The sequence below is a fragment of the Notechis scutatus genome, chromosome 2 (assembly GCF_049901735.1).
Source record: "Notechis scutatus isolate UNSWTSFEM ecotype Mainland chromosome 2, rNotScu1.2, whole genome shotgun sequence".
NCBI classification, from domain to species: Eukaryota; Metazoa; Chordata; class Lepidosauria; order Squamata; family Elapidae; genus Notechis; species Notechis scutatus.
The window spans coordinates 267,389,920-267,410,273 of NC_142010.1; the positions used below are offsets into that span (position 1 = coordinate 267,389,920).

Sequence of the window (20,354 nt, forward strand, 5' to 3'; positions counted from 1 at the left end):
TGTTGTCCTCCCCGTCCCCTTTTTGGTCTCTCAGATGCTGAGCCTGACCGGCTGGGTGAGCCGAGGGCTGGTCCTTTTGGCCATGGTGCTCGCAACGGCCTCCGTCCCCACATCTGGAGAATGGGGAGAAGAAGGTGAGCCCCGTGTTCAACCAGGGCGGGGGGGGCGGGGGCACCACCCACCACCCTTCCGAAGGGGGAGGGGAGGGGGATGGCCAGGTCCCAGCCTTGAGGTCCCTCAAGCAGTGGAGCCCCCAACCTCACGCCCTGGGCCTTTTCTTCCAGGGGTGACCTATGCCGAGCTGGGGAGTGACGTGGCCCTGACCTGCCCCGGAGGAGATCCAAAGTATGTACCTGAGCAGACCCCGTCCTGGTCCCATCCTTGGTCCCGTCTTGGGCAGGATCTGTCTAGCAGAGACCCCCCAAGGGACCTGGCTGTCCACCCCAGTTCCCAAGGCAGCCTCTGGGCTGAGTCTGTGGTTAAAACCTGGAATGGAATGGAATGAGCTGGAAGGGACCTTGGAGGAGGTCTAGTCCAGCCCCCTGCTAAAGCAGGAGAACCTATATTATTTCAGGCAAATGGTTATCCAGCCTCTTCTTCAAAACCTCCAGTGGTGGAGCAACTTCTGGAGGGAAGCCATTCCACGGGTTAATTGTCCTCACTGTCAAGAAATTTTCTCCAATTCCAGGTTGCTTCTCTCCTCGATTAAGTTTCCATCGGTTGCTTCTTGTCCTGCCTTCGGGGGCCTTTGGAGAAGAGCTTGACTGCCTCTTCTTTGGGGCAGCCCCTCAACTACTGGAATCCTGCTGTCATGTCCCCGCTACTTCTTCCTTTCTTTAGACTAGCCAGACCCAAATCCTGCAGCCGTTCTTCATACATTTTACTCTCCAGACCTTTGATGGAATGGGACACACACACACACACACACACCATTACTCACTGCGGGACAATTCAACAATTCAGTTCAATTATTTAAAATAATTAGAAATTTGTTTTGCGTTCCATCTCGTTCCCTCCTTTGCATTCCTTTCCCGAATGATTCTTTCCACCATTTCTTCCATATTGATGTGACTCTTTTCCCGTGGCAAGTTGGCCGCAGCGAGTGGGTGGGGGCGAGCTGGTCAGGGCGAGTTGTCGTAGACCCCACCTCCTAACATCCCTCCACTTCCTAAGAGGCCAGAAGTTCAGGAGAAGGTCTCTCTGACCCTGGTGGTTTGCTGGCAGATGTTTCATTACCAAACTGGGGGACGCCATCAGTGCCAGGGAGGGGGGAGTTCCCTCCCTTGTTATAGGCAGCAGCTGGCCCTGCCGGCTTTGGTGGCGTTGTGGTTTCTTCCTTGTCTAGTCCTTGATGATTGTTTTCTGCCTGATCATTGGTCTGGTGCCAATGCCTGCTCCTCTGTCTGCCGGAAGGGACAAGCGCTGGCGTTTGGGTTTCCTTCCTAGATGTTTTTCTTTTTTTAATTGTCTCTTTTGAAGGCGTGTCAATGTGGACCTCTTGACAAACTAGTTTGGATTCAGGTACCTCTTTGCTTCTGGAGTTTAAGAGTGAGGTTTTTTTTCTTTTTTAACTGGTCTTAGAAATGCAGCCTTGATGTGGGTTGTCAGCGTTTTTGTGGCTTCTGGGCAAGAGTTTGTTCCAGTGGCCCCTTGAGGTTATCTCTTGTTTAGTCTGAGGTGAGCATCCATTAGCTGCACCGTTGCTCAGTTGCTTCGCTGAGCTCTTTTCCCATCCAGCCAGGAAGCTTACCGGAGGTTTGGGTTTGACCCAGACAGAGATGCCGTCCCAGGTGTTCCTGCAGAAAGAATCCTGGCTCCCTCTGCGCAGGTTGGCCCACGTGCACATTTCCCTCATTTCACAGCTTTCTGAAGCATTTGATGCTCTCTGAGGTTGGAGGTTTATGGTAACCGAGTCTTTACCCAACTAGGTAACGTTATCAGTGCTAGAAGGGAGGGAGGTTTGCAGGGACAAGGAGGAGGAGATGAGGAAGAGGAGGAGGAGGAAAAGAAGGAAGAGGAGGGGGAAGAGGAGGAGGAGGAGGAAGAGGAAGAAAAGGAAGAGGAGGAGAAGGAAGAGGAGGAGGGATTGCGGAGTCCTTGTTGCTCTCCGAGTTTAGTCGTTTTCTTGCGGTTCATTATGTGACCGGGGAACATCATCCGTTATGAGGGAATATGGGGCTTGGTCCCTATTTGGTAGGATTGTAAGGCTCCCTCCAAAATGCTCTAGGATTCCCAGAAGCTCGGTATTCAGACCGATCAGCCATCATCTGACACATAAAGATAAACTACATTTACACATCATTCAAAAGAGACAATTAAAAAGCTAAGAAGGAAACAAAAAGGCCAGACTACATCAGTCAACACCCAGAGAAGCAAGGATTAAGTCCAGACAAACAAGTCCAAAACAATGCCCAACGTCAAAGAAAGTGTCGGGGAACAAAAACCCCACACTCACTCGTGCTGAGGATGTGACTCAGTGGGGTCCTGAAAGGTCTGCAAGAAAACAGCCAAGCTCAAAGAGCACCAGAATCCAACCCTGAGCTACCAAATATTCTCTTCGGTGTGAAGGACCCCTTTCCATCCTCTGCCCCAGGCCCACAAGTTTTGAGCTCTTGCTCTGGTCCAAAAGTGTCGTTTTAAAAAAAGATGTCTGTCTTTTTAAAGTATCCCTCAACATTTTTAGTTTCATTCAAACCATCCGGGTGGGAAATAAACCTTAGATTGAGCTTCAGACATTTTAAGGCAGGGGTCCCCAAACTTGGCAACTTTAAGACTTGTGGCCTTCAACTCCCAGAATTCTCCAGCCAGCATAGCTGGCTGGAGAATTCTGGGAATTGAAGTCCACAAGTCTTAAAGTTGCCAAGTTTGGAGACCTCTGTTTTAAGGTCATATATTTCAAATATAGAGGAATATTCCCCATCTGTAGCAGCCTGGGGCATGCCCGATCTAGCATTTCATGCCTGTGGTGGGAAACCAGCTTTCCGCATAGGAAACCACAAGGGAAACAACCAGTCACTTTGCCCTTCTTTGCCCTGTTTTGTGGGCATCGACACCAAAAGGGCTTGTTTCTCCTGAACCTAACGGTCCTTTACTCCCCCTCTCCCCCCCAAAGGAAGCCTCCTTCTTGGCATGGCCCTCTGCCTTGCCAACTGGCAGTTGCAAAGCGACAAACCTTTGGTTTAGAATCAGAATACAGCTGGGAGGGACCTTGGAGGTCTTCTAGTCCAGCCCCCCGCCTAGGCAGGAAACCCTACACCATTTAAGAATGACTTTATTGTCACTTTGAACGTACCCTAATCGGCATAGATTAAAATGAAAATCCATTGCATAAATGTCCCAAAGTTGGGTTGTTTTTTTCCTGGAGGCATCTGGACTTTCTTAGAATAGAATAATAGAGTTGGAAGGATATTGGAGGTCTTCTAGTCCAGCCCCCTGCCTAGGCAGGAAACCCTACACCACTTCAGACAAAGGGTTATCCAATGTCCTTTTTAAAAACTTCCAGTGTTGGAGCATTCACAACTTCTGGAGGAGGCAAATTGTTCCACTGATTAATCGTTCCCACGATCAGGAAATTCCTCCTTAGTTCTAAGTTGCTTCTCTCCGTGGTTACTTTCCATCCGTTGCTTCTTATCCTGCCTTTTGGTTCTTTGGAGAATAGCTTGACTCCCTCTTCTTTTGGGGCAGCCCCTCTGATACTGGAAGGCTGCCATTACGTCTCCCCTAGTCCTTCTTTCCATTAAACGAGACGTGCCCAATTCCACCCACTGCTCTTTGTATGTTTTAGCCTTTCAGCTCCCTAATCCTCTTTGTCTGCACTCATTGCCAGAGTCTCAGCCTCTTTTTTTGCATCGTGGCAACCAAAACTGGATGCAGGATTCCAAGTGTGGCCTCCCCAAGTTCTTTAGTTTCTTTCGTTAATTTCTTGAGTTCTGCCAAAGGCTTGGCAGCAAAGTTTGCTCTTGAAGGCAGACGCGGGGAAGGACCTCAGCAGCGATGAATCGGGAGGAGGGAGGGCAGAATTGGTAGCAGTTGGTGGGCCTCCTGTTCACAGAGGGGCAGTCAGTTGCGGGCACTGAGCAGCTGAGATTTAGACTTAACCTACACTACATACGCATGACCAATCAATCCGTCCGTCAAGACAAACTGACGCATAGACCCAACTAGGTTATATGAGGTTAGGTGTTTTTTGAGAATGTGGGATGGGCGCCTGGTTTGATCTCTGGAAGACCCCTCCCCAGGGGTGGGATTTGACCGGTTCTGACCGGTTCTGTAGAAGCGGTTTTTACGATTCTGCGCATATGGGAGAGCTGGCAAATTGTGCCCCTGGCTGGCCTCTCCCCTCCCTGCCCAGTCACTCCTTAAGGTGTTTCTTTTTTTTTTTTTTCCCTCCCAATGATCCGCTGTTCCAACGATCAGCTGTGCTGGGATCCCCCTCCCTGTCTCATTGCTTGGCCCAGGAGGCAGAATGCGGGAGGGGTGGGTGTTCAGAGATTTGCAGTGTTAATTCAGCGCCAGAAAAATGAACACAGGTGGCTGATGCTTCATTTAACATCTTTATAAACATAATAAGTAGATTTTACAAACCAGTTGTAGATTTCTCCAGCATGGAGCAAACTCAGACGGAAACATCTTGCAAGTAACTTCAGCAGGCAAGCAAGCAAGCTAGTTTCATTTCCAATAGACAGACTCCGAGCTTCAACATAGCTTAATATAGAGCCACACCTATAGGCTACTTCTAGTTTCAGTTTCCAAACAGTCCTCATTGGCTGACTTAGTTGCGATGCCTATTCATTGGCTGACCTTGTTACCCAGCTCTATTCCAGTTCATGAATAGACTCTGACATTACGCCCCTCCCTGCTCCACCCCTGGGAGGCTTCCCTGAGGCCCAGAAGGTCCCCAAATGGAGCGTGGGGGGTGCTGCAAAAAAAAAAAGAATACCACGCCCACCCAGGCACATGGCCACGCCCACCTAGCCACACCCGCTCCCCCTGCCACTCCCCCTCCTGCCAGTGGCGGTCTTCCTCTCTCCCGCTCTGACAGCAGCCATTCTGTGTCCTCAGCTCCACGACCCGATGGCAGCGGCATGGAGGCTCCGGGCTGCCCTCGGCCTCCAGGGTCCAGCAGGGCCAGCTGCTCTTGAGCCACGTGGACCTCTCCTCCGAAGGCACATACAGCTGCCAGAATGGCGCTGGGCTTCCCCTGGGCTCCGTGGTGCTCCGGGTTGGCCGTAAGTCTGAGTCTCACGTGGGAGGGAATGATATTTGCCTGGGGTGGGACCCCATTCTGCGCTTCTCCGGGGTTAAGGAAGCCCCTGAGTGGGGAACTTGAGGGGGGAAGGGTAGATGCTCCTTGGCTTACAGCACTTCCTGTAGGGACCGTTTTTCACCCTTACGACCATGTTGCAGCATCCCCACGGATCAAAGTCCAGATGCTTAGCAATGGGCTCGTATTTATGACGGATGCATGGTCCTGGCATCCTGTGATTCCCCTTTTGCGACCTTCTGACAAGCAGGGACGTTCAGTTTTGCACTGTAAATTCAGGGCCAGAAAAGTAAACGCAGGCGGCCGAGGCTTCGTTTCACTTCTTTATAAACATATAAAGTGAATTTTACAATAAGCGTCGTAGATTTCTCCAACGTGGAGCAAACTCGAACAAAAGCAGACATGTTACAGGTTCAGAGCAGAACCCTAGATTTCAGCAAGCAAGTTAGTTTCATCTTCCACAGACAGACTCAGAGCTCACCATCGCTGTGGAGCTGCAGAGCTTAATATATAGAGCCACACCTAGGCTACTTCTAGTTTCAGTTTCCAAACAGCCCTCATTGGTTGACTTCGTTGCTTTGACTATTCATTGGCTGATCTTGTTACTGTGCTTTATTCCAGTCCATGAATATACTTTGACAAAGGGCAATAGGGAAGGCAGGCTCACTTAACAACTAAACAATTGCAGTGATTCACTTAACAGCGGTGGCAAGAAAGGTAGAAAACGGGAGGGGGGGACTCGCTTAATAACTGCCTCGCTTAACAACAGAAATTTGGAGCTCAAAATCAGGGTCCTAATTGGGGCGAGCCCCCTGCAGAAGAAGAGAGGCACTGACCTGGGGACCCTCCCCCTCCAATTGTTGCCCTGTGCCCCTCCTTGCCCCCAGGACTCCCCGGGCCGCCCTCCGTCTCCTGCCGGGCTTCCAACTACGAGAACTTCTCCTGCTTCTGGACTCCCAGCGTTGAGACACACCTGCCCACCAGATACATCACCAGCTACCTGTAAGTCCAGGGAGATGCCCCCCTCATGCAGGTGACGGTTGAACCAAAGCGGCTTTTTCCTCAAGGCAACTGGGCTTAACGGACAGAGTCGGAAGGGACCTTGGAGGTCTTCTAGTCCAACCCCCTGCCCAAGAAGGAGACCGTTATTCCATTCCAGACAAGTGGCTGTCCGGTCTCTTCTTGAAAACCTTCCAGGGATGGAGCACCCACAACTTCTGGTGGCAAGGAGTTCCACTGGGGAATGGTTCTAACTGTCAGGAAATTTCTCCTTCATTCCAGGCTGGTTCTCTCCTTCATTAGTGGTTGTAAGTTGACCATCCAGTAGACTTAAGACCACTAGAAAGTCCATAAAATTTTAAGTTGCCTTTTGGAAAAAGTCCCTTCAGGAAACCTACCTGTATATCCAGGAGTGCGTGCTAGGTTGTGTGACGAGGTTGGGAAGGGGGTGTGTCTATGGAGGGGAGGGGAGACCTAGATCTATGGGGCCAGGAGCATGTTGGAGGGGGAGCTGGGGGGACAGAGGAGGAGGAGGAGGAAGAAGAAGAGGAGGAGGAGGAAGGAGGAAGAAGAAGAAAGAAGAAGAAAGAAGAAAGAAGAAAGAAGAAAGAAGAAGAAGAAGAAGAAGAAGAAGAAGAAGAAGAAGAAGAAGAAGAAGAAGAAGAAGAAGAAGAAGAAGAAGAAGAAGAAGAAGAAGAAGAAGCGTTTTTGTCTCCTCCACCTCTTCCTTTATGGTCCTTCTGCTCTCCAACTGAGGACCTTATAGCAGAATAACAGAGAGTTGGAAGGGACCTTGTAGGTCATCTAGTCCACCACCACCCCTGCCCAAGAAGGAGATCCTACACCATTTCTGACAGATGACAGTCTTGTGTGGAGTGGGGCCATGATAAGCGAGGCTGGGGGCTAGGGTGACACTTGAGGGGCGTGTGTGTGTGTGTGTGTGTGTGTGTGTGTGTTTACTCTTGAGAACGTGCAGTTCCTCTGGGAAACATAATTGAATCAACTCTGTGTTTGCAGACCTTATCCTTTGATATGCGGATTGGGTCCGTATAACTTTTTCGGGAGGGGGGGTGTTGCTAATTTGAGTCGATGAACTGATTCTCGGACCATTGCAGATTCTGTCAAATAGCTTTTAGGGAGGACGGAGCAGCGGTGGGGGATCCTACCTGTTCCGTTGCCGGTTTGCTGATTGTGCCGTGCGCGCAGTCACGCTGCTTTCTCCACCCCAGCGGAGGCTCTGCGGTGTTGATCGGCTGAGGGGAGAAAGGAGAGAAAGGCAGAGGGGCAGATGGGAGGAGCGCTGATCCGGCGCTTTTCTCTGGAGGCTTTTTTTTTACTACCGGTTTGGGTGAACCAGTCTGAACCGGGAGCATTTCCACCCCCCCTGGGATGGAAGCAGTATAAAGAATCCAATATATTGGGATACAAAACTTCTCCCAACGTTTATTGCCAAGCCAGGTGTAATGCCACTGGTTTGGGGAAACGTCTTCCCCGGATTGTTGACTCGCGGCTGGGGATGATGGGAGTTCGCGTCCTCATCATTTCTCCCCGGCCAAGGGCTTAGGGGACGACGCCCACTTTCTCTTGCCTCTGTGCCCGCAGGTCCCCGGTGAAGAGTGTGGGCCCGTGTGTGCAGGATCCTGGCCGGCCCCTCGCCTGCACTGTCAGCAAGTCCCAGTTCTGGAGCTTGTACCGTGTGAACGTGACGGAGGTGAACCCGCTGGGCTCCAGCTTCACCCTGCTGAACATCATTGCCCAAAGAATCGGTAAGGCCCACCCTTCATCCTTGTTTAGCGACCAGCCGTCAGGTTGTTAAGTGAAGCTGTTGCTAAGTGAAACAACACGAAATAATGAAAATGAAATGTAATAACTATGAGTAGCAACATTATGTTTATTTGTACTTAAATGTACAGCACCCAGGTATATGAGACTATTCACGCATTGATATGTATAAGCAATATAAAATAAAAAACTTGATATAAAAATAAATAAATAAATATATATATATATATATATATATATATATATATATAATATATATATATATATATATATATATATATATATATATATATAAGAAATACCCATCATGCATCATCACAAAATCTCCAGAACCATAAAGCCTACAAACTTGAAATTTGGCACGTATCTTCCTCTTGGCTTCTAGGCCCTCCCTAAGAAAGGATTTTTCCAAATGACCATCAGAGCATTAGTATTTCCTATATTATTATTATTATTAACACGCTCTGATGCTAAGGAGGTCTACTCCCCCTCCCCACCTGAAAAGAAATCTACTCCAAATGCAAAACACAAGCAGAGGAGGTTCAGGTTCAGTTTCAAAGCAGCACCAAGCAGCTTTAGTACAGAACAGTTGAGCTAAGCTCCGCCCAGGCTCCTGGCTGTCTCCTTCTTGCTCACACAGCAAATACTCTTTCAGTTTCCAAGCAGCCCTCCACTCTCTCACACACTGACAGGATGCTAGCCAGACAAATACCGATGGAGGCTGGGAGGCAGAGGCACATTTTACCCTCTTAATTTCCTCCCCCAAAACTAAGCCCGACCACATAGTTTCGTAGTGAACCACGGGGATCATCTAGTGCATAAATATGAGTCCATTGCTAAGCATCTGAATGTAGATCACGTGAGCACAGGAAGGCTGCAACGTTCGTACGTTTGAAAAACAGTTGTAAATCACTTTTTCCAGGGCCATTGTCACTTTGAACGGTCACTAAATGAACTATTGTAAGTTGAGGATTACCTGTATGTATGTAAGAGGAGTAAAACATTATAAAAATACAGAATTATCAGCTATAAGGTCAAGCTAAAACTAGGAAGGGTGGGGTGAGATGTGTTATTAAACTCAACTGCTCACCCCCACCCCCACGTGAAGCCCCCTCCCTTGGAGCCCCACGCCAGCTGGCAGAGTCTTGCAGGCAGTCAGGGGGGTTGGGGCTGACCTCACATTGAGGGGGGGGGATGGGGACCCCCCTCCCAGCCAGAATACCCTTCCTCCTCTGCCAGATGTGGGGTGGGCCAGTGCCCCGAGAGTGAGGTGGCTCTTGAAACCTTCCCAGCAGTGGTGCATTTCAAGTATTTTTACCACCAGTTAGTTGGCGTGGCTTGGTGGGCGCGCTTTGCGTGCGTGCCAAACGCGCACTTTGCGCAGGCCCAGAGGCTTTGCGACTCGCCTCCTGCAATCCTGCACTCTCCCGGTCACTTCCGCCGCAATCTGCCAGTGGCAATCGGTTGTGCCGTGCAAAGCAGCCGCACTTCGAAAGCAAAAGATAAAGGCTAGTATGGGACCGGGAGAATCCCACCCCTGGTTCCCAGATAAACGGGGCTTGGGGCCGGATTATGGGGAAAGGCATGGGAGGGGGCCTTGTTTGCTTCCCCCTTGGGGGGGGGTCTCACCTGCCCCCCCCCCTCTGCCTCCCGTCCAGCCAAGCCAGATCCACCAGAGCATGTCCGAGTGGAGCCGGTGGCCCAAGCGCCCCGGCGGCTGCGCGTCAGCTGGGAGTACCCCTCCTCTTGGCGCAAGGAGCTCTCCTTCCAGCTCCACTTCCGGCTGCGCTACCGGCCCGTCCTGCACGACGCCTGGTCATTGGTGAGTGGAGGTTGCTGCGGGGGTGGGGAGGGGTCTCAGGTGGGGAGGGGGACTCCCTGCTTGCACATGGACCCTCTGTGCCCTTCCCATTTGGGGGCTGGTGGAGGGGGCAGTTGGTTCTGCCCGGACCCCCCCATGTGAGCGGAATCCAGAGGGTCAAGGGTCAATAGGGGAGGGACTGATGGGGGCCGCCTCTTGGCTCTGCAGATAGAGACCAGCAACATGTCAGAGGAGATCACGGACGCCATCATGGGCCTGGAGCACACGGTGCAGGTGAGCGCCAAAGACTACCTGGATGCTGGCAGCTGGAGCGAGTGGAGCCCGGAAGTGCGAGCCTGGCCGGCTGCAGGTAAGAGCAGGGGAAAGGGCACCACCCGGAGAGAACGGGGAAGGGAGGGCGGGGCTAGTGGAACAGGGCTGGGGAAGGGGGGTTAAATCTTGGGCGGATGTTGAAACAGCAGGGACCCACAGGGGGTCCTTGACTTACGGTGACAATTCAGCCAAAAACTTCCTTTGCTAAGCGAGACAGTTCTTAAGTAAATTGTGCTCCGTTTTACGACCTTTCTGGCCCTGGTTCTTAAGTGAATCACTGCAGCTGTCAGGTTAGTCACACGGTTACTAAGTGAACCTGGCTTCCTCGTTCACTTTGCTTGTCAGAAGGTCACAAAAGGGGCATCATGTGACCCTGGGATGCTGCGACCGTCGTAAATGTGAGTCAGTAGCCAAGGGTCTGAATTTTAATCACGTGAGGGGATGGGGGCCGGGCTCCAGATCTGTGGGGCCACAGACCTAGGGATTCTGGGTCTGGTGTGATCCTTCCTCTGTGGGTGTTGGTTGGCCTTCTCAGTCTCTACACCAGGGGTGGACAACTATGCCACTTTAGGACCTGTGGACTTCAACTCCCAGAATTCCTGAGCCAGCTGTGCTTCTAAAGTTACCATCAAGTCCACAAGTCCTAAAGTTACCACTGTTTCCAGTTCTTGCTTTCCATGTAGCCGGTGGGTCAGGCAGTGGGGCGGACTGTGTCCCGTCCCCCCCCGTTGCATTTTCCCAAGCTGTCCAATTTGGGGTCTCTCCCTCCTGCAGGACAGGTCACTGAGCCCAGCCAAGCTGCTCCGGACACCATTGAACTGGACCCGCCAGCCGAAGAGCCCTCTCTGGTCCCCGACAATGAGCCAGTCGGTACGTGGGGGGGGCCCCCCGAAACCAAGGTCGGCATGGAGAGCAAGGCCAGAGTGCTGATGCTAGTCCTTCAGTCCCAGTGCCAGGGTTCCGATGATTGCCCTAATTAAATCATGAGCCTCGAGCCAAACTTCAATCCAAAAGATTTATTAGGAGCAACATGTCTGGCACTAATCCTAGGAAGCCAACTCTGAGACACGTAATTTACTATCACCTATGATCCTATCTCCCCCCTCCCCCCTGGGTGTGTCATAAATCAGATTCTCCAACGAAGGATTTCCATGGGCAGAAGATCCAGTAGCCTAGGCTACAATCTCCACAAGATAAGTGTGGAATGTTCTTCTGGTCTTCATCTGCCTCACTGCTCCCTCTGGCCTCCCGCCACTCCTTCTTACGGCAACTCAGAAACAGGCCTAGGAATGATTTACGAGTTGACACCCAGGATATTTTCTTTGAAGGATTAAGATCTTGTGTGGGGGGGGCTGCAGCCCCCTCTTGCTGGCCTGGTCTGGATTGGGCCCCCACCACCACCTCTGCCCTCGACTTGTAAGGGTGATGGACCTCTTGTTTTCTCCAGCAGGGCAGGGGGACTCCGTGGAGAAGGTGGCAACGCTGGTGTCGCTTGGGGTCTTCGCCTTCTTTGCCCTGATGGCCCTGCTCCTCTTTGCCTTCCTAGTGTGGTAGGTGGGGGTCCTGGAGATGGGAGGGTCTGGGGCTTGGCAAGAAGGAGCCTTGGTCTGGTGGGACAAGCCTGCTAGGAGGACCAGGGGTGGGAAGGTCACCAAATTGCTCAGAAAGTTAACAACCGGTTCTCCCAGACTGGTGCAAACCGGCTGAATCCCACCGCTGAGGAGGACCTCTCTGGACCTCTTTGGTCATCCGAGTCAGGGTTGTCTTTCCCAAAGTGCTTTTCCCAAAGGCAAGTAGAGCTTCTTGGTTTTTTCCCTTGAAAACCTTTCGCTTCTCATCCAAGAAGCTTCTTCAGTTTTATTGCTGTTGAAATCAGTTCTGAAGAAGCTTCTTGGATGAGAAGCGAAATGTTTTCAAGGGAAACGCCAAGAAAGTCCAGTTGCCTTTTGGGAAAAGCACCTTGGGGACTAGTATGATTTGATGGCTTATTGTACCCTGTGACTATCATTAAGTGTTGAACCTGATGACTCTTGACTCTTGGAGAATGTATCTTTCCTTTTTATGTACCCTGAGAGCATTTGCACCAAGACAGATTCCTTGTGTGTCCAATCACACTTGGCCAATAAAAGAATTCTATTCTATTTCTATTCTAATTTCTATTCTATTCTATTCTTATTCTATTCTATATTCTATTCTATTTTCTATCCCATGCCATCCATCCCATTCTATTTACATTCTATTTCTATATCCTTCGATTCTATTCTATTATACCCTATGACTATCATTAAGTGTTGTACCTGATGATTCTTGACTCTTGACAAATATATCTTTTCTTTTATGTACCCTGAGAGCATTTGCACCAAGACAAATTCCTTGTGAGTCCAATCACACTTGGCCAATAAAGAATTCTATTCTATTTCTATTTCTATTTCTATTTCTATTCTATTCTATTCTATTCTATTCTATTCTATTCTATTCCATTCCATTCCATTCCATTCCATTCTATTCTTATTGTGCCCTATGACTATCATTAAGTGTTGTACCTGATGATTCTTGACTCTTGGAGAATGTATATTTTCTTTTATGGGCACCGAGAGCATTTGCACCAAGACAAATTCCTTGTGCGTCCAATCTCACTTGGCCAATAAAGAATTCTATTCTATTCTATTCTATTCTATTCTATTCTATTCTATTCTATTCTATTCTATTCTATTCCATTCCATTCCATTCCATTCCATTCCATATTCTATTCCATTCCAGTCCAGTCCATATTCTATTCTATTCTATTCTATTCTATTCTATTCTATTCTATTCTATTCTATTTATTTATTTATTTATTTATTTATTTATTTGATTTGCCAATTGTTTACAAGATAATAAGTATAAATGTATACATAGATGTGAATACATGAAATGGGTACATATAAGAAAAATAAAAGAATAGGAGAAACAATAGGACAGGGACGGTAGGCACGTTGGTGCGCTTATGCACGCCCCCTACAGACCTCTTAGGAAAGGGGTGAGGTCAATAGTAGACAGTCTAAGGTTAAAGTTTTTGGGGTTTGGGGAAGAAACTACAGAGTCGGGTAGAGTATTCCAGACATTGACCACTCTATTGCTGAAGTCGTATTTCCTGCAATCAAGTTTGGTGCGGTTTACTTTGAGTTTGTATCTATTGTGTGCTTGTTAGTGTTTTTGGGGATTAACCCCTAGCAGAGTATTGCAGCAGTAGTCAAGCCAGGAAGGGCCCCAGAGTATACACACACTGAACACAAACACTGTTTGTAGTTTAAATAGTTTTTAATCCAATTAGAGTTTAAAGCATTGTCATTCAGTCCATTAAGTCATTCACAGTATTTCCATCCAGTAAGACTCACTATTATAGTCCAAGTTAAGAGTCCTTGCAATATCTTTATCAGCCGATAAAGATATCTTCTCCTCCTCCGTGCCTCTCTCCAGAGGAACAAACGCTGGATATTCAGCAAGAAGTTCAAACAGTAGAACAGTAGAATTACGCAGTAAATCAGCAAACAGTAGCAAACAAGAACAGTTCAGTCACAGGCACTCACAATTAGTCGCAGTAAGACACAGTTAGTCGCAGTAAGTCACAGTAAAGCACAGGTAGTCACAGTAAGTCACAGTAATTTTTTCAGCTTCTAATGCTTCCTTATATTGTAACTTCTAACCGCACCCTTAATCGGCTAATTGCCTTCAGCATTGTGCTTAAAGTGATAAGCACTTAAACCATGATATCTAAGTTTTATATATTTATTCACCCAAACTATATTTGGTATCAATGTTATACCTAACAGTGCTCTTGTGTTGTTATGGTTGAAGCTGAAGTATTCATTGACAGGTAGGACATTGCAATGTATGATTTTATATACCATGCTTAAGTCAGACCGAAGACGGCGTAATTCAAGGTTTTCAAGTTCTAGAATTTCAAGTCTGGTGGCATAAGGTATTCTACAACGAGTAGAGGAGTGGAGAACTCTTCTTGTGAAATATTTCTGGACTTTCTCAATTGTGCTAATATCAGATACGTAGTGTGGGTTCCAGACTGATGAACTGTATTCGAGTATTGGTCTAGCAAATGTTTTGTATGCTCTGGTTAGTAGTGTGATATTACCAGAGAAAAAGCTACGTAGGATTAGGTTAACAACTCTTAATGCCTTTTTGGCTATGTAGTTGCAGTGGGCTCTAGCACTTAGATCATTAGAGGTGAGTATTCCAAGGTCCTTTACAGAGCTTGGGTCATCAACAAGATCTTGACTATTCAGCTTGTATTTTATTTTCTGATTTTTTTTGCCAATATGTAAGACAGAGCATTTATTTGTTGAGATTTGAAGTTGCCATTTGTTTGACCACTTCTATTCCATTCCATTCCATTCCATTCCATTCTATTCTTATTGTGCCCTATGACTATTATTAAGTGTTGTACCTGATGATTCTTGACTCTTGGAGAATGTATATTTTCTTTTATGGGCACCGAGAGCATTTGCACCAAGACAAATTCCTTGTGCGTCCAATCTCACTTGGCCAATAAAGAATTCTATTCTATTCTATTCTATTCTATTCTATTCTATTCTATTCTATTCTATTCTATTCTATTCTATTCTATTCCATTCCATTCCATTCCATTCCATATCTATTCCATTCCAGTCCAGTCCATATTCTATTCTATTCTATTCTATTCTATTCTATTCTATTCTATTCTATTCTATTCTAATTTCTATTCTAATTTCTATTCTATTCTATTCTATTCTATTCTATTCTATTCCATTCCATTCCATTCTATTCTTTTCCATTCCATTCCATTCCATTCCATTCTATTCCATTCTATTCTTATTGTGCCCTATGACTATTATTAAGTGTTGTACCTGATGATTCTTGACTCTTGGAGAATGTATCTTTTCTTTTATGGGCACCGAGAGCATTTGCACCAAGACAAATTCCTTGTGCGTCCAATCTCACTTGGCCAATAAAGAATTCAGTTCAGTTCAGTTCAGCTGAAGGAACTTAGATGATGAGGGGGCTGGAGGCTAAAACATATGAAGGACGGTTGCAGGAACTGGGTCTGGCTAGTCTAATGAAAAGAAGGACTAGGGGGGCCATGATAGCAGCCTTCCAATATCTGAGGGGCTGCCCCAAAGAAGAGGGAGGGGTCAAGCTATTCTCCAAAACATCTGAAGGCAAGAGAAGAAGCAACGGGTGGAAACTAATCAGGGAGAGATTCAACTTGGATCTAAGGAGGAATTATCCTCAGAGTGAGCACAATTAACCAGTGGAACCTCTAGAACAGGGGTGTCCAACCTTGGCAACTTTAAGACTTGTGGACTTCAACTCCCAGAATTCCTCAGCCAGCTTTGGGAGTTGAAGTCCACAAGCCTTAAAGTTGCCAAGGTTGGATACCCCTGTTCTAGAAGTTGTGGATGCTCCAACACTGGAAGTTTTTAAGAGGGGATTGGATATCCATATTTGTCTGACATGGTGTAGGGTTTCCTGCCTAAGCAGGGGGGCTGGACTAGAAGACCCCCAAGGTCCCCATTCCAAGTCTGGGATTCCCTATATTCTAACTTCTCCATCTCTTCTCTCTTTCTGTGGAAAGGATCCGGGCGAAGAAGCAGAGCAAAGAGGCTGACAAACACCAGGAACTGCTTGCAGGTGCCACGCACCTGAAGGCCTTGCCAAGTGAGTACAGCCCTGGCCCTCCCACCCCCTCAATGGAGGGTGGGACCCCCCTCAAGAAGGGGGCAGCTCAGGTCCCAGGGAGGGGACAGTTGGGGCCCTGCTGGGGACAGGAAGAGCATGGAAGAGCAATCCACTCAGGGCAAGACCCCAGCAGTGGGATCCTACCTACGTGCAAGGATTGCGCACATGCATGTGCACACCGAATGCGCAGGTGCCACTTTCCCCACACCAGCTGAGTCCAGCAGCACCAAACAGTTGAGAGGATGAAAGAAAAGTGCAGGTGGGGTGGGAGGGCCGATCCTCAGCTTTTCTTTCCTCTCGGTTGAGCTTTTTTTACTACCGGTTTGTGCAAACCGGTCTGAACTGGTAGCATTCCCCACCCACCCACCCACCCACTGCAAGACACTCTAAGCAAAGAGAAAACACCTCCACCCTGATGGTGTTCCCTAGCTGGGTCATGAAACGTTTGCAAGGAAACAATTAAGCTCAGAGAGCAGCAAAGTTCCAACACACCCCAGTTGAACCCCGAGCTACAAAGATTCTCTTCGGTTGCTATCCGATCTGTGGTAGCAACTCTTTTGGGGGGGGGCTCTTGATCCGTTGGAAGTTGTGTTTCAGCCTTCGGGACTTGGAAGGTTTCCACAGCTCCTGACGGTTGTGGGGAACCGTTTTTAATCCCGTTAAGTTGGAAGGTCTGTTCCGGCCAGAGGGGACCGGGGAGGCCCTGCAGCTGCCCAGCCAAGCAATCAATGGCGCCCTGAAGGGCCTCCCGGGGAGCCAGGTGTGCTGTGGGCGGAAGTGGCTCCATGGTCCGCAGCGCAAAGCAAGTGGCTGCTTGAGCTGGAGCAGGAGGGGGATTTGGGGGGGGTCCAGCTGGTGATCTGCTGCCTGTCCTAGGAGGAATGCAAGCATGGCTTCCCTCCAGGAGTTGTGGGGGCTCCATCGCTGGAGGTTTTCAAGGAGAGACTGGATGGCCACTTGTCTGGAATAGCATTGAGTTTCCTGCTTCAGCAGGGGGCTGGACTAGACGACCTCCAAGGTCCCTTCCACCTCTCTTATTCTGTTATCTAAGCCATGTTGGTGTCCGTTCTGTCTTGACCAGTCTCTCTCTCTCCCCCTCTCTCTCTGTCTCTGTTTGTGTTTTTCTCTCTCTCTTTCTCTCTCTATCTCTTTCTGTGTGTGTCTCCCTCTTCCCCTCTCTCTCCCTCTTTCTTTCTTTCTTTCTTTCTTTCTTTCTTTCTTTCTTTCTTTCTTTCTTTCTTTCTTTTTCTTTCTTTCTTTCTTTCTTTCTTTCTTTCTTTCTTCTTTCTTTCTTTCTTTCTTTCTTTCTTTCTTTTTTCTTTCTTTCTTTCTTTCTTTCTTTCTTTCTCTCTCTCTCTCTCTCTCTGTCTCTCTCTGTGTGTGTGTCTCTCTCTCTCTGTTTGTGTTTTTTCTCTCTCTCTATCTCTCTGTGTGTGTCTCCCTCTTCCCCTCTCTCTCCCTCTCTCCTTTTTTTTTCTTTCTCTCTCTCTCTGTGTCTCTTGTTCTCTCTGACTGTCTCTGTGTCTCTCTCTTCTCTTTCTTACCCTCTCTCTCTCTCTTTCTTTCTTTCTCCCTCTCTTTCTCCCTCTCTCTCTGCAGAAGGCCAGATCTTGTAGCACAGTCCTGCCTCCGCTTGGCAGATCAGCCGCCCAGCCAGGGCACCATGGACCTCACCCACTGCAGCTGCTGTTGACTCTCCAGGGCACGTGACTTGGGCACCCTGTGCTGCTTGTCTGCTGGAACTTGGCCTCGGTGGCCCGGCCACCCCCCACCCTCGGCTGCCAGGGGATGCGGAGCTTGGACTCGTCGGGGGCTCCTTGCGTGAAGGGAGAACTGGTTGGGAAAGGGGTGCCTGTGGGCTGAGCCAAGCTCCTGGCACCCCCGTCTCTGCCGTGAAGCTGAAGCTGAGCCGGCTGGAGGAACCAGGCTCCTCGGGACGAGAGAGACCAGCCTGGCAGGAAACCTTCGCCAGCCTTTGGCCCACGGGGAGAAGGACAGGCTGGCAGAGCAGAGGCAACGGCAGAGACCTCCCCCTAGGCCAGCTGTGGGGCTGTGTGTGTGTGTGTGTGTGTGTGTGTGTGTGTGTTTGTGTGCGGATACATCTGTGCTTGGTTTGGTTCAGAGAATTAAATTTCAAATGTTGGGTTGTTTTTTAATGAATCTTGGTCAGTGCAAACCCTTCTTGCGTGGAGACGATGGCTTGGGTTCTTGGCTGGAGGGACCAGTGGTGGGATTCAAAATTTTACTACCGGCTCTGTGGGCGTGGCAGGAGAAGGAGGCTGTAAAATCTCCAGTCAAAGTTGCTATTGGCCGATTCTCTGAACTACTCCCAAGTTTCCGCTACTGGTTCTCCAGAACTGGTCAGAACCTGCTGAATCCCACCTCTGGGACGGACTCCCTGGCTGGAGAGCTGAAGACCCCCGCCACCGCTGCCTCTTACGGTGCCCGCTGCCTGTGACAGCCAACTGCCAAGGATGGAGGGACATTGGCAGAGAAGTTGGCATGTCCTGCAGAGGCAGAGGGTCGTCCCTGGCTGCTCGAGGGGACTTTCAGCCCTGAAGGAGCCCTGGCCTGCAGGAGGGGGGCACCTTTCCGGGCACCCGGCTTGCTTTCCCCGCAAAGGAGACCAAAGGCAGACGACAGGAGTTGCGGGGAGCAGAGGGGTGCTTGGTCCCCTTGCAAAGCAGCACCGGAAAACCCAGCTCCTGACCCCGGCCAGGCACCACTTTGGAGGTGGCCCTGGGGGGGCAGGAGGGGGAGATGAGCAGTAGGCAGCCTCATTTCTTTGAGCCTCATCCGAGCAGCCAGAAGCCGGGATGGGGTCACTGCAGGCTGGTTGGTGGGTTTGTCCCCAAACCTTCAGGGAATGAGACCCCCAAAGGTGGAGGGAGATCACGCAGGACTCGATGGGGAGAGGAAGAGGGGGAAATGCCCCCCCCTCTCTTCCCTGGATCCCAGCCTCAGCTCCCCCAGCCCGGAGGGGGAGCAAGGCAGCTGCCCTGAGTTCAAGAGAGGCTGGGCCGGAGACCTTCCCAGCTGGAGGCCCAGGCAGGTGGCAAGAAAGGCTAGTATGGCTGTGTACTTAAGACCTGGCTAAAGAGGCTAGCATCCTAGGGCTGGAAGGGGGGGGGGGTGTCCTTGGAGGTCATCCAGTCCAACCCCTTGCTCAGGACTGGAGTCATGACACCATCCCAAGTCAAGGCAGTTCTCCAACCTGTTTTTGAAACCCTCCAGGGATGGAGGCTACTTTGAGAGGCTGTGGGAATAAAGGACTTGCTGGCTTGCAGGCGCCCTGCGAGGTAGGAGAGGCTCACAGACACACGTTCTGACCCAAGCCTCATTCCACGCAAACCACACACCAAACAGAGATAAAAGCAAAACCTTTTTAATGCTTCTCTGTGAATTCCGTTTATTCACAGTAAAACGCGATTAAAAACTAATTGTCCCAGATAAGAACAAGCCTTGCCAAGGTTGTGCAAGGCTGCCCAGAACACTCGATTAAATTGCAAGGAAATAATCAAAACCAAAAGACTCCAAACACAAACCAGGATAGTCCGAACTTCCACGAGACTTGAAGTGCAAGAACTTCTTTGCTTCCTGCAAAGAATCCCACCTCTGAGGGTTGGCCTTTATCCCTTAAAGGGGTCATTACCTTGCAGCCTTACGCCCAAGTCGCCCGTGCTGCTGCAGCTGCTCTTTCCTACGCGTGCTGGGCACAGGCTCCTCGGGGGACTCTTCCTCACTGCTGTCAGCCTCCAACATCTCCAAAGGCAGCACTCCACTCCCTGAGGGTCCTGGCCCCATCCCTGCATCCCACGCAGGCCCCACATCCGAGTCCTCGCTCTCCAAGACCTCAGCCGTCCACACCTGCTGCTGGCGAACCACAACAACGGAGGACCTTTTGGGGGGGAGGGTCCAATCTTTGCCATGCTCAGCCGAGGGAAGCTAGTGAATGGCCTCCAAGGGGGGGGAGCTACGACCACTCGCCATGGGACGAGAGTTACCCTCATGCCCAAGAAATGGTGGGACAGAAACATTTTAAAAAGGAGGGCAAAGGAGAGACAGAAGGAAACATGGAAAGACAACAATGGAAATAATTTTAAATGTTAAATGGTGGGATTGTCCTACAGCACGTTGGCCCGTGTGAATTGTCCGTGGCGATTTGTCCCATGATCCCATCCATGGAGCCTGGGTGGGTGGGCACTGCACAGACCCCTGCAGCTAGTTCAAACTTTTCTGTCGTCGTCGTCCTTGCCCACCTTCCCAATGCGCTGGGGCCTTGGGCTCCAAGATGGGGAGGGGGCCACGGGGAGCAGCCCACAGCTTCTGGCTGTGCCAGGCTAGCCTGGGCTTGTGGCACAGCCAAGTGGTGTGGCGGGAGAGATGTCAGCCCTTGACAAACCCCACAGCCAGAAAACGGGTGGAAATTTCCCTGTGATGAAGGCCTGGAGTGCCAGATGGGTG

At 49.7% G+C, this 20,354-nt stretch overlaps 1 protein-coding gene across 10 annotated transcripts in view; it reads left to right on the forward strand.

Moving 5' to 3' along the window:
* The window catches only part of IL11RA (interleukin 11 receptor subunit alpha), a 110,908-nt gene extending 92,858 nt beyond the window's left edge, over positions 1–18,050 (forward strand). For 6 of the 10 annotated variants that reach the window (XM_087958721.1, XM_087958720.1, XM_087958729.1 and 3 more), the window contains 11 exons: positions 35–134; positions 285–345; positions 5,062–5,228; positions 6,151–6,265; positions 7,865–8,028; positions 9,703–9,866; positions 10,074–10,215; positions 10,953–11,048; positions 11,626–11,728; positions 15,787–15,869; positions 17,490–18,050. In XM_087958721.1, coding sequence (XP_087814847.1) covers positions 35–134; positions 285–345; positions 5,062–5,228; positions 6,151–6,265; positions 7,865–8,028; positions 9,703–9,866; positions 10,074–10,215; positions 10,953–11,048; positions 11,626–11,728; positions 15,787–15,869; positions 17,490–17,506 — 1,212 coding nt within the window. In that variant the 3' untranslated portion in view covers positions 17,507–18,050. The remainder of the gene's footprint in view (positions 1–34; positions 135–284; positions 346–5,061; positions 5,229–6,150; positions 6,266–7,864; positions 8,029–9,702; positions 9,867–10,073; positions 10,216–10,952; positions 11,049–11,625; positions 11,729–15,786; positions 15,870–17,489) is intronic. The other 4 variants (XM_087958724.1, XM_087958726.1, XM_087958725.1 and 1 more) reach the window with 1 other exon arrangement.
* Positions 18,051–20,354: the final 2,304 nt, after the last annotated feature.